At 38.2% G+C, this 12,500-nt stretch overlaps 2 protein-coding genes across 2 annotated transcripts in view; one reads left to right on the top strand and one right to left on the bottom strand.

Moving 5' to 3' along the window:
• LOC138059903 (emopamil-binding protein-like) overlaps positions 1-4,561 on the top strand; it is a 4,648-nt gene extending 87 nt beyond the window's left edge. Inside the window, exons 1-4 of the mRNA XM_068905556.1 lie at positions 1-256; positions 1,432-1,578; positions 2,634-2,763; positions 3,503-4,561. The exon at positions 1-256 is cut by the window's left edge and continues 87 nt beyond it. Coding sequence (XP_068761657.1) covers positions 63-256; positions 1,432-1,578; positions 2,634-2,763; positions 3,503-3,673 — 642 coding nt within the window. The 5' untranslated portion in view covers positions 1-62 and the 3' untranslated portion in view covers positions 3,674-4,561. The remainder of the gene's footprint in view (positions 257-1,431; positions 1,579-2,633; positions 2,764-3,502) is intronic.
• Positions 4,562-6,105: 1,544 nt separating this feature from the next.
• Positions 6,106-8,857, bottom strand: LOC138059277 (uncharacterized). The gene has a single exon (XM_068904845.1). It carries the CDS (start codon positions 8,806-8,808, stop codon positions 7,300-7,302), a length of 1,509 nt encoding a protein of 502 aa, XP_068760946.1. The 5' UTR covers positions 8,809-8,857; the 3' UTR covers positions 6,106-7,299.
• Positions 8,858-12,500: the final 3,643 nt, after the last annotated feature.

Here is a 12,500-nt window from a genome sequence, read left to right as displayed (position 1 = left end):
TATTTTTTGGGAAACAAATCTTCGCAAGGTCCTTGTTAAAACGGTGCAAGCGCGGCCTTAGAATGTCTTTCAATTTAACTAGAGCGCTGGAAATTGCGAAATACTTCACCGAGGATATCGACGACCCTGTTAATCTGATCCCAGTGGGGCTGTTCGCGTTATGTTTTTCTTGGAGTGGTTTTCCGCGCGGGAAACATACCACCCTCGCTTTGTGGGCTCTTTTTAATGCTTGCTTAATTCACTGTTGGATGGACGGGTGAGATATATATGGTAATTCATTGTAATTGTAGAGAAAACTATGCAGCTTGCTTGTCTTTGGTTTGCATGGATTCCCTCCCAAAAAGGGGGGGATTTGTCCCGCAACCCTAGCTACCAACTGGCCCTAATAGTGTCTGCGATGGTTTTGACACGAAAATGAAGTGTTCTTTTTCTTGCTGTCTTTTTAATCTACACCTTAAGTTTATCTTTACAAAGCGGAAAAAATGCGCATTTAACTACTCTTCGATCATCAGTATTTTTGGCCTGTGGTATGTAATATATTGTGTGCTGCAGTGCGTGGCAAATACTTTCCAAAATATTCGGAAAAGTTAGAAAACAGTCGTTCACATCAAGGGCCCTCAAGAGGCCAGGCCTCATTCAAGATCTCTCCATTATGGATTTTTTATTGCGTCCAAATTGGAAAAAAAAACTGCTCTTGGTAACGACACCATCGCGTTAAATGTTTTGGTAGACATTTATATTTTGAGAATGGATATTTCCTAATAGGCTGCATGCACACGTCTCCAGAACAATATATTATCAATGTTCAATATCAGTTCTTTGCCCATGGTAGCTCAGATTGCATGGACATAAATATGATTCCAGTCCTAACTGCAGCCACTACTACTGTGTAATGCCTTTGACTTTTTTAAAAGTCAAAAGTCAAAAAAGTCTTGGGAGGTGTGTTCCCTCTGGCAGTGTGTAAACTACAGGCTGCAGGTCATTGTTTCACCATAGCTGAAACAACCCATCCTGTACTAATCAGGCTTAAAAACTAATCCCAATCTTATCCATTTTGTTAAGGTTTGGGGTGTTTTATTTATGGTGAAACAATGACCGGCAACCTGCACTTCCTGTTCCGACCCTCCAGGGGTTTGAACCAAGGCCAGACTAACAGTGTGGATCTAAGAATAACTGGAGAATGCCTTTCCTTTCTAATTTAATCTGGTAATGATAAGCCTTAATAATTTAATTATGACAAGTCAGACTTCTTGGATAAGGATTATAACCTCTGTGGAACGTATTTATTCAGCATGAAATTGGCTGGGAAGGACTTTCCTAAATGGAAGTTACTTATTGGTGAGAGCCTATGAATAACTCCATACAGTAGTGAAATTAAAGACGTCCAAGTGCTGAAACTTGTAAACTAGCTTTGTCCATTGTCATTTACAGAGTCATTGGTACTTCTGCCCGTGGACCCAAGTGGATGGTTATTGAATATGGCAAGTTGGATTCACGTTATTGGCTGACTAAGGACCCAACGGTCATGTGTATTTCATATCTGGAACTGAGTGTTATGGGGCCATTGTGTATTCTCTGGTATGAAGAATATTTTTATGGTCAAGACTGTCACAAAAACAGTGTAAATTTGTACCACTGATGACAGACAGAGAATCAGATTAACCAATCATGTTAGCACAAAACACAGGAAAATGCACTGAGAATTAATGTGTTTTGAGACTTTTAACCCATATTAAGATAAAACCATTTTAGAGATCACAAAAATAATATTGCTTTTCACTCTTAATGATTGTTTAAATTGATGTATGTAAACTAGTAACAGTACAATGTACTCCAGTTACCTGTGCACATAGGCTAAGATTGTGTGGTCTATAGCCATGTCAAGGGTGAATTCATTGAACCTGAATGAAAGGCAAATCTGTATTAAGTAATATTATTCAGTTTATTTTTACTACTCTCCTATCCTGCTGCTCCCAAACTACACTGTGGCCTTCTCCTCAAGTGAGCTACCTATTATAAACAGGGATTAATAATATTATTGCTGTAAAAAGCCTAGTAAACTGCAATTCCAAATTCCCTGTTTGTGTTGTAAACTGTGATAAATACATCTTATTCGATGGTTTAACATATAATATGAGCAATGAGCAAAATGTCTGTGTGTATTATATCTGATATGTTAAACCATCGAGTAAGAGATTGTATATTATTTCACCACAAAAATGGTGTTATTTTGTTTCAATTTTAATTGGTAATCTAAAAAAGGCATCATCTGTCCTGGCGGGTGTGAACGATGTAAACAGCACAAAAAGCCAGCCAAATGTCCTTTATTTGATTGGATAAACGAAATGATGAGTGACAAGCAATGACAAGCTAAATTCTCGGGCTTTGCGTCATGTTGAAAACAATTTCTTTCCTTGAAAAACTCCCGCTCCATCCATATTTGCCCTGTTCTAAACCGGTCAAACTGGGACAATTAAGTAACGGTGTATATCATATTTTTCGCATTTTCTTGACCAAATGTGGTTAAGTGGCGTAATAGTGGAATAGTAAAGAAAAATTATGACATTTTAATTTGCTCTGCATACATGTAGATCAAGTTGTTTGAGACTGAGTCAACTTTGTTTTAATCGTAGGTATCGATCCATAGTCAAAGATCTTTGGTGGCGTCATTTTATGTCAGTTTTAGTGTCTGCAATACAGATTACAGGCACAATCCTTTATTTTGGTCCAGAAATATATGATGGCTTTAAACATGTTCCCCTGGTGAGTGCAAACATTTTTCGTTAGAATGCTATAACTGCAGTACTATAGTGTATGTAATGACCTTAGGGTAGTGATCAATGCATACATGAAGTTTGGAGAGTACAAACAATATACCACAGTCAACTAGTATAATAACTAGTTATAGCTGTCGCTAAAGTGCCAACGAGCCAAGCTTGCGTGATCTGGCGCCTGGCGGCTGCAAACATCACGCGACGTACTCATGCGGCACTCTCATTGGTTATTGCTACAGTCAACATTTCATCGCTTTGGTCTACATTACAGCTTTTGGTCTACATTACACTCAAATTTGAAGCGCTTCTGAGATTTCGTCCGCCTAAAAATCTTCTCGCGGCTCTATAAGCTGCCGCCTTGCCAGGCCTTCTGTCTTCAGAAGGCCTGACTCGTTGGCAATTATTGTTTTGTCCTTAACAATGTGGTTTTGTGTACCTACACATTTGAATCCCAGTTTAAATTTGTGACTTGTCAGAGTTTGCCAGATTAACTTGGCTGCATTTTTGAAAATGAGAGCGGGCTGTGTTTCTGGAGAAAATGCACAGCTAAGTGCCAGGCCATTCCCAAGACAATTAACTTCTTCCAGGCTCTCAGAGAGTGGTCATTAATTCCTGCTAGATTTTGCATGATTGTATAATTAACAAATTCTTCATGAATCAATGCTGTCCATAAAGTACCTTCATTCATTGAACAGATGTTAATTTATTGTTGTGTTGTTTTTCAATAGGACTGGCCACCCAAATTTGATAGTTTTGAAAAGGTCTTCTACTTCTGGACCATTTTCGTTTTTGCTAATGGAATATGGATTGTTGTTCCAGTCATCATCATGGCACAAACACTCTCAGAGATGAGGGATGTGTATAATCTTCAAACACCTTCGAAGAAAAAAAGAAATTAAGCAATAATCATGTTATAGCATTCTTGTGTTTCTTCCCATTATTCCTTCAAATTTGTATATTAACATGCTTCTTTCACTCTTTTTATTTGTTCATATGATGAGAGATGTCAAACATGTACTCTCGTTATAGTCGCTTTACTGAAAGTCACATTTCATGGCATCAATTTTAAATGTTTGATCTTATTGTCAAACAATAGACCTTTTAAACTAAGTTATGCACAGCAGATTTAATTTACAGGGCTGGTTATTGAGCAAACAACAGTTACTGTAACATAGTCAGTCAGGAATTTTTGCTGTCATCATTTTTTACAATTTGGTTGCCAAATACGATTTTGTAAGGATCAAGTCTTAACGCTAGTTATAAATACATATTAAGCTGACTTCAAAAGTTAAAGAAACTTGTTAACTGCATGAACTAGCACCCCTATTTTTTTTAAGCCATTATTATTAATTTTTCAAAATATTAGCAGTAAAATATCTCAGTAAATTCTTGGGTTCCAAAAGCACTAATGACCCTCTTCCTTTTTGGAAAATTTGGAATTAAAAACAAAATTGCACAAAGATGGTCATTTTATTGTCCTCAGATTTTCACCTACTGCAGGTAATAGCATTTACAGAATGCACTTTCATTATTCAGTTCCAGTTTCTTGGAGGATTGACTAGAACACAAAGATCCCCGTCTGAGAGTTCAAATTCTAATAACGATGTTTTGTGGCAAATTGCTTCAACTTCTGCTTGGAGCCATGGAGCCAATTTTTTTTCACTTTATAATTGTTAAGAATGCAAATAACTGAACATTAATGTTTATATTTGTTTCATATTTTGTTTTATTTGTTTAGTTATTTCTGCTTAAGTCTCAGTTTGAAATTAAAATACAGTTTCAGATTATGTGGTTTATTCTTTGTTACTGAAAAAATCATTTCCATACTAATGCAAGAAATTTAACACCTTTTTCAATGAAAAAGGACAAGTGCAATGTGATCTGGGTATTCCCCATATTTGGCAAATAAAATTAATAATAATAAAAATATTAGTATAATAATAATAATGACAATAACAATAATAACAATAATAATAATAATAATAATAATAATAATAATGAACGATTACAGGCGCTTATAGGAATTTGCAGGAATCCACGCTTGTGGGAATTTTCACGAATCCATGTGGGGCTGCAGAAATCTTAAAATATTAAGACAATTAAATAATGTAGCTTTATTTTTGTTGAATGATCATTTACAGGTTGCTTTTTTCAGTTTATTAGCCAAAGCTACTATTAACCCTTTCAGCCCCGTGGAGTTCCCCATTGACAAGTAAAATCGTCTGGCGTTAGACAGAGTAAAATCTATAAGGGGCACTATTGGGAGTTAAATGGTTAATGGGAACATAGTTTTTGAGTGAATCTAGCTGTTTTTAACCCTTTCAGCCCCGTGGGGTTCCCCATTAACACGTAAAATCGTCTGGCGTTAGACAGAGTAAAATCTATAAGTGTCACTATTGGGAGTTAAAGGGTTAATTAAGCCTGGTTCTAACTAATGACAACAGCAGCAGGACAAGTATCAGACGCTTCACAAATATTCAGGCCAACAAATTGACCAACTCTCAACTGAGTGGCTTCATAGCTCAGTTGACAAGAGCACTGCACCGGCATCAAATTAGGTCGTGGGTTCGAATCCCGGGCCATTGAAGTCACCTGAATTCTTCAGGTGTCTTTTTAAGAGACATTTGCTTAACTTGTCTAGTTAGTTCGATCATTTCTCCAATTCACCTCTAAACTGCACTTCCCAAACATTTGTCAACCAAAGACAAAGTTTCCTCGATTTCGGCCATCGTCCTATGAAAACCGCCTGTTTATCCTTGCAGGAAAAATATGACATTATTGCAGGAATCCACTACCATATATACGGTGAATGGAAATATTCAATATTTTGTTACGCTTTTCGCAGTACGTCCGATAATAATAATGATGATGATTATTATTATTATATTATGCCTGCCAATCCCTTTGGGAAGCAGAGAGATTTTGATTTTCTGGAAAGCAGATGTCAGTTTCGGATGCAGAATTGTTTTTTCCACAACAACTTGTAAAGATGTCAAGTTAGTTTTCTTTTTGCTATCTTTTGCATTCTGTTGCCTCCTTTCTATATTGCAAGGTACAACAATAGAACAATATTGTTACATTGTTATTTACTATTTGGAAAGTTATACACAGACTGATTACAATAAGGTAAGGGTAAAGGTTAGCATTATTTCAAGGTCAGGTTAAATGCTGCCACCACGTTGACCTGAATATGGCAGCACAAAAACCTGGACCAAAACGAGAACGTGAAGGGGCCATGCTTGCCTCTCAGATGACGTCAACTTCTGTACAGTGGTAACTGTTTGCATCAAGTGTTGCTAAGCTGGAAACTAATTGGGTTTAATTTTCAAGCTTCCAAACAAAAGAAATGTTTTATTAATCAATATCTGTACATGTGATACAAATTTCTCTTCATTTACATAAACGTTCCTTTTGATTTTCCCTGTTAAATTAAAATGTCTTGAATCACCAAACCCTAATGCGCCATCCCTGATTCAGATCTGCCGCTTGTACTGTATGATATTACATGTACATATTCATGTTCCACTCGTGCTTGGTGGATATGAGTCACTGGTTATAGCCTGACAACTCGGTGCTATGTGCCTCATTAGCTATTTGCCATCTCATACCCAATGCATGCTCATGGAATAATAATTATTATAAAATTCTCAACCACGGATGATGCAATTCTCATGCTCTGATTGTGCTTAGCGTTGCTAAACTAAAAAATTTTATGCCAGAAAGCGAAATTTCTCCTGGTATAAAGCAAAAGAAAAACGTTTTTGTGGAAAGTTTGGATCAATTTCGAAGCTTAGAAGTATGTGAAAAGGTAACAAATGTTTTTGTGATGACCCTCTATCTCTCTTACCACTACAATCTAAGTATTACACAACCTTGCATCTTCGTCAAGTTTTTTCGATTTTGCTACGATTTTCTCCCTTTGTTTGCTTGTGTTTCGTACTTCCAAACTTTTGGAGTTTAAGGAATTTAATAAAACAATTATTCCATTCACGTTTGTTGGATATGAGACTGGTTATAGCCAACTTGGTGCTATGTGCCTCGTTGGCTATTTACCATCCCATATTCAACGCCTGCTCATGGAGTAATTGTTAATTAATGTTAAATAAGCAAGTTCAATCATACACTAGAAACAATTCTTCGATTGCACCTGAGGTCACGGTGGCCATGTTGGTGAAAAGAATAGCAAAAATGTCTGTTGGGAATTTGACTCTATTATAATAAAAAAATGTGAGCTACGTTTTCTATTGTTTTGGCACCAACCTGGCAGTCTTATCATGTGATTGCAATCAAAGAATACAAAATGTAGTCAATAAAACTCAAGCATGTTTGCATGGCTGTGCAATTCCTCTTAAACTTTTTCCAAGTTCAGAACATTCATTCAGAGCAAAAATTGGTCAAAAAAGAGCTGGACGTGAAGATGAGAATCAAGGTTACAGCTGTATCTAATCAATGCTTGATTTATAACATTAAGACTTGGTGTCCTGTGGCCAAACCCATTGTATATAAATGAATTATGCATGTAAATTTAGTCTTGCATGTTCTCCTCCTTTATATTTTTTATCCTCTCTACCTCAGCCACTGACAATAAGTAATGATGCATTTCTTGATCTGCAATGTCCTTCTCATCAAGGTCCTCTCGCTCTCCTTCTGGATCAGGGTGTTGTGGACTACGAAGATCACTTATTCTGGACTCAAAATAGCCATCCATTAACTCCTCTTCGGAATAACCACTTTGAAGAAGCTCTTCGATTAAAACAACAGTATGGCAATCACATGTTTTCAACTTGCCATCATTTGCAACTTCTGTGCAATGTTTCGCACATTTGCCACAAGCCATGACAGTGGAACCACCATCCTTTGATGACAGTGTCCCTTTTTCATCTACTTCTTGGGATGCAGATGACTGTGGTGCAGCTGTGTCATCAGCCCCCTGGCCATTGCCATGGCAACTTCCCAGATCTTTCCTCAACCCTCTGCAATCCTGACAACTGCTAATAGACTCTCCAAGCTCCCTGCTGAGGATGAGTGATTTGGCCTTCTGTATTTTTGCTTTGCAATTCTTGTCAGCAATTTCTTTCTTCTTCATCCATGGAGACTTGATGACAGTTGTGTCTAATTCACTAGTTGCGTCATGAAAATCCACAATTGCACCAATGTGCTTTGCAATGTCTCTCTTTTTCACAGAATCTGGAATCCACGGCACATCTTTTGCTAATTGCAGCAAGTTTTCCTTCAAGACATTCTTGATATTTGAAAATGCTTGCTTTGTCACTGAATTCGTCCCCAGGATTTCTGCAATCCTTTCTTTGTCAGGCAACATTCTTTTGAATTCAAGGACCAACAGCACTATAGTAATAGCCCGTGCTGCTACATGTCTTGCTCCTGTAAAGCTAGAGCGCTCGAAAAGTCGGCAAAGATCGAGAGAAAGTTTTTGGCAAGAGCCATCCGACACTGATAGTTCTGACAGATTACGAATAATCAGAGACTCAACATTTACAGGGTCAAGATCAATACCCAGAGACTTGGAAACAATTTTAACACATCTGCCAAGCACGAACATGTTACACTCAGCAAATTGGGCCATACGTCTATACGTCAACTGAATATTACTCTGCCGACAGACGATAAGCAAGCAGGCACCAGCAAGGAGTGATCTTGGTCGATACAAGGTGCCCTTCAGCTGCTTTGCGTTTCTCAATGGTATTACCTTACCAAACAACAACTCTCGTGCTTTGTCGTGAATTTTATGCGACAAGTTTAGCTGCCTTACCAGTGACTTCAAACATTGCAGATGTTGCCTTTCAGCTATTGATGTATTGTCTGTAGGCAAGCGACTTTTCATGGTGTTCGGTAGCTCGAAACGGCCATCAAATTTGGCAGTGCCATTTGCGCTCATCCAAGTCGAGCCATTTCCCCCGCTTTCAAAGTTAAAAACTCTGCTGTCTACCACTACTCCACAGTTGTGGCAGACAAGCTGTTCTCCTGACTCGCCGTCAACGGCATTTTCGTGGCAGTTCGGGCATTTAGAGGGCATTTTTCCTTCCTTCGAGACTTTCTCACAAAACGTTGCGAAAACGACTTGATGTCGCAGGCGTCATTTACATGCTAGTCCCAGTGCTTTTTTGCGTTACTTATTCCCAGGCCTAAATTAGCCTAAGTCCTTCCGACACAGGCGGCCCAGTTTTTATAGGGCTGAACAAAAACAATGGCACTAGCTGCACGCTCGCCTCGTGCGTTTTACACTTCGGTACGTTTTCGTTGCTATTATCTTACCATCAGCGACCTGAATTTTCCAAATTTGACGCTTATGTGTAGTATCCGGAATTTTTCCCTTTCATAAAGGTGCAATGTACCCGTAGGCAACTTTTTAGTTAGAAGCAAGAATCTGGAACAAAAATTCATCTTTCAAATCGGCACCCTTAATCCTCACGGTTTTAACGAACGCTTTTCATTTAACTAATATATTCCTATTTTCCACGTTGCCATGTTACCACCAATAGCGTAGATCCTACTCTACTATAAAACTACACGTAACCCATAATCCCTCGATTCGCTCTGACGAAGGGCTAACGCTCGAAACGTCAGCTTTTAGAATCTCTGTACGGTGATCAATTCACATTGTCAACTCCGTTGATAAAACCAAATACCCGTGGGAAGGTTGTGGAACAAGATGCATGGCGACAGGCAAAAAAACAACGGAAAAATCAGAGTCCTGGCCTAGGCAGGACTAGAACACTACTTTTTCAGTTGTCAATGACAACAAAAACGAGAAAATTACATTTTCAGCTGAGGTTCTCCTGTCCGTCGTCGTTCCTCCTTAAAAAATTCCGATTTTCTTAGAGAAGATATTCTCTCCCTATAGTCTTAATTTAGTTTTCTAAGAACCACGTATTTGTGCGCTGAAGTTTCCGTCGTCTACATTATATCAGAAGACAGAGAAAATGTTGAATTCAAATAGCCCGTTTGCCTCGGTTTCAAAGCGAGTCCTGGTGCGCGACGACCATTCAGATGGAAATGAGTGGTGTAGTCATGCAAATCAAACTCGTTCTCATTTGAATGGTCTAGCGCCAAGACTCGTTTTGAACCAGAGGCAAACAGCAACTCGGAAATGGCCTAATCCCTAACGTAACCTCTTTCCCAGGACGTAAAGCGAAGGGGGAACGTCTTGGGAACGGGGTGGGTTGAAAGTGTATTCAAGAAAAATCGTTAATTAAAAGGAAATACGGACAGCTTATCCCAATCCAATTCACTTGACTTTACATCATTTCCTTGCGCATGTTGTTCCCGACAATTTAGTGAAATTTATATTTTCCATTTTTGGCCTAAAAACAGGAAACTACTGAAACTATCGTGACATTGGCCGTTTAATGCGAAGTATGAATTTTGCGCTTTCAATAAGCGCATAATCTCAAACATATTAGTCTGAGTCGTAAAACTTGGCAAGACAGACCTCATTGAAGAATTAGTCAATCGATGCAATCAAGACCCGTTGTTTGTAAAATGCTAGAGTCCATGTTGTTCATGGTCACATTAAATGATCCAATTTGCTAATAAGTTTGAGAGTAATGCACTTAAAGAGTTAATCGATCTCAGTTGTTCAAGCCAATTTACCCGTAATGAGTGCTTGAAAGTTGAAAGTCTCCGACACCTCCTTGGGATGGACAATTAAATTAAAATCTGCTACCCATGGCAGATTTTTTCCCAAGGATAGCGCTTTCTTAAAACAAAGGGCGCTTTCGTTTCTTTGTTAATTCTATTTACCTGCTTTCCTTAGTGTTTACGAAATTGTGAAACTTTTTCGGGCAAAGAGCTTAAACTTTGGGAAACAGATTGAGTAAAATAATGATTTTTCGAGAGCGAGTTCATTTCGTATGCGAGGATACATGCAATGATTTATTAATTTTTGAAATAACAATTTCATTAGACCGAAGAATTGCGAAAAAACATCGTCGTTTCTAAAGTAATGACGTCACCAAGGTGGGAGCTGGATTCTGCCCTCCAAACTCCAAACAGCCTCCACGTAGACAGCAGGCAGCCAAAACGTTTCATATAACAATTTTCCGAACACATCTTCCTTTCGCATTTTAGTCTATCTCTCTTTAAAGGGGCTTGCGTTTAGTTCTGTGTGGAAGGATGCCAATCCTTGCAAGTTCGATTGCAAGTCCAGATGATCATGAAGCCTCTCAACTTTACGTTAATTACTCTGTTAAAGTATTTTTGTCACATAATAACATTAGGTAGGGCTCATTTCTCTCAAGGACAGCTTGAAAAAGTTGTCGCACGAAACTTTCTGCTCGAAAATTCTTCGTTGCACGGCTTGGCAAAGTTGTTACAAAAGGAGTTTCATTACGGTTAATATTGAGCAAGGTTTTAAAGGACATAATGAATGAGTCGCCAGTAATTGGATCCTTGCTTTATACTCAAAGGGTTTTGGGATCGCCAGGTTTGCCCCCTGTTGTCTGTTCTTTTGATATACCCGAGACGGAGCCGGCTTTGGTCGCATTTCACTAATCCAGCTTTATTCCCTTCGAATTTGTTCTGTCTGGTTTGATTCGAAGACCTCCTGCTAAAGCTCGCAAAACGCAAATTGCCAAATTATTGCAAAACTCTGTAAAGAGAACTATCACATAGCAAAGCTGACATTTTAGGCCAAGAAGGCTGTACCATCATGTTTATATTTGAGAATGAGTATTCTTGCAGTTCTTTAACTATATAAAAAGAACACGCTATTTTAGATAATTTAGGTAATTTTGTTTAATTTTGTTAATTATGAGCTCTAAACGTCAAATTGCCAGAGCAAGAGTCTTTCAATTGCAAAATCACGGCCACATAACAACTGAGAATGATTTTCCACCTTTGTAAATGACAATTTGATATAGACTGATATAAATTTAAAAAAAGGTGGGCCGACGTTTTTCAAATTTACCCAAATTCTCCAGTCTTGTCCATCCATGTCCCTTCTTGGCTTCCCTGTGTTTTGTTAGGGTTCTTCTATAGTTTTGAACAGTTATTTTGATATTTTAGTTTATTCTATGACCATTCGATCAGTGCTGAAATTGCCTAAAATTGCGTGATCTAGCCCCTTTAAGATAAAGAAATCCAATGCTTTTCTTTTTTTTTTCAAGTCTATTTGAGTCTACACGGGGCAATTTGTCGGGTCCTTCCCACTATCCGTTTCATATAGCCGCCCAGGGTGGAACCAACCACACTTTTGATCCGATTTGAGAAATAATGTTCCGTATTTGCTGAATGTTCACAGGCCTGTTTTGCCTGCCTAAAATTCTCGCCAGGGAACGACGGAAGTTTCTAGAAATACACTGGTGGCAAAGTTAAGTTATTATGCAAAATTAAAAAAGAAAAACGATCGAGCACGATGAATTAATAACAAAATGTAAAATCGTTTGTCTTACAACTTATCATTGAAGTGACTACATCGTGAGACGTACGATTATGCGTTTTATTCTTTATTTACCACCACAATAACCAATAACCCCCCTCATTCGCGATAGGGACAAGGATTAATATGTTTTAATTCATCAAAAAACAATATAGTATAATTTGGTCAAGTTCCTGTTAAAAATATACGATATTCGATATCATCCCCGGCTGAGCTCGATGACGAGAACGGAAGATGAGTTTTTTTCTTCGATGGACCATGTAAACCAATGACTCTATCCCTAACTTAATTATAGGCATGTTTGTCGTCCATCAAGGCAGAATCTATAC

The sequence above is a fragment of the Montipora capricornis genome, chromosome 8 (assembly GCF_036669925.1).
Source record: "Montipora capricornis isolate CH-2021 chromosome 8, ASM3666992v2, whole genome shotgun sequence".
NCBI classification, from domain to species: Eukaryota; Metazoa; Cnidaria; class Anthozoa; order Scleractinia; family Acroporidae; genus Montipora; species Montipora capricornis.
Note: the sequence above shows the minus strand (reverse complement) of the source record. Positions and strands in the feature narration are given on the sequence as shown.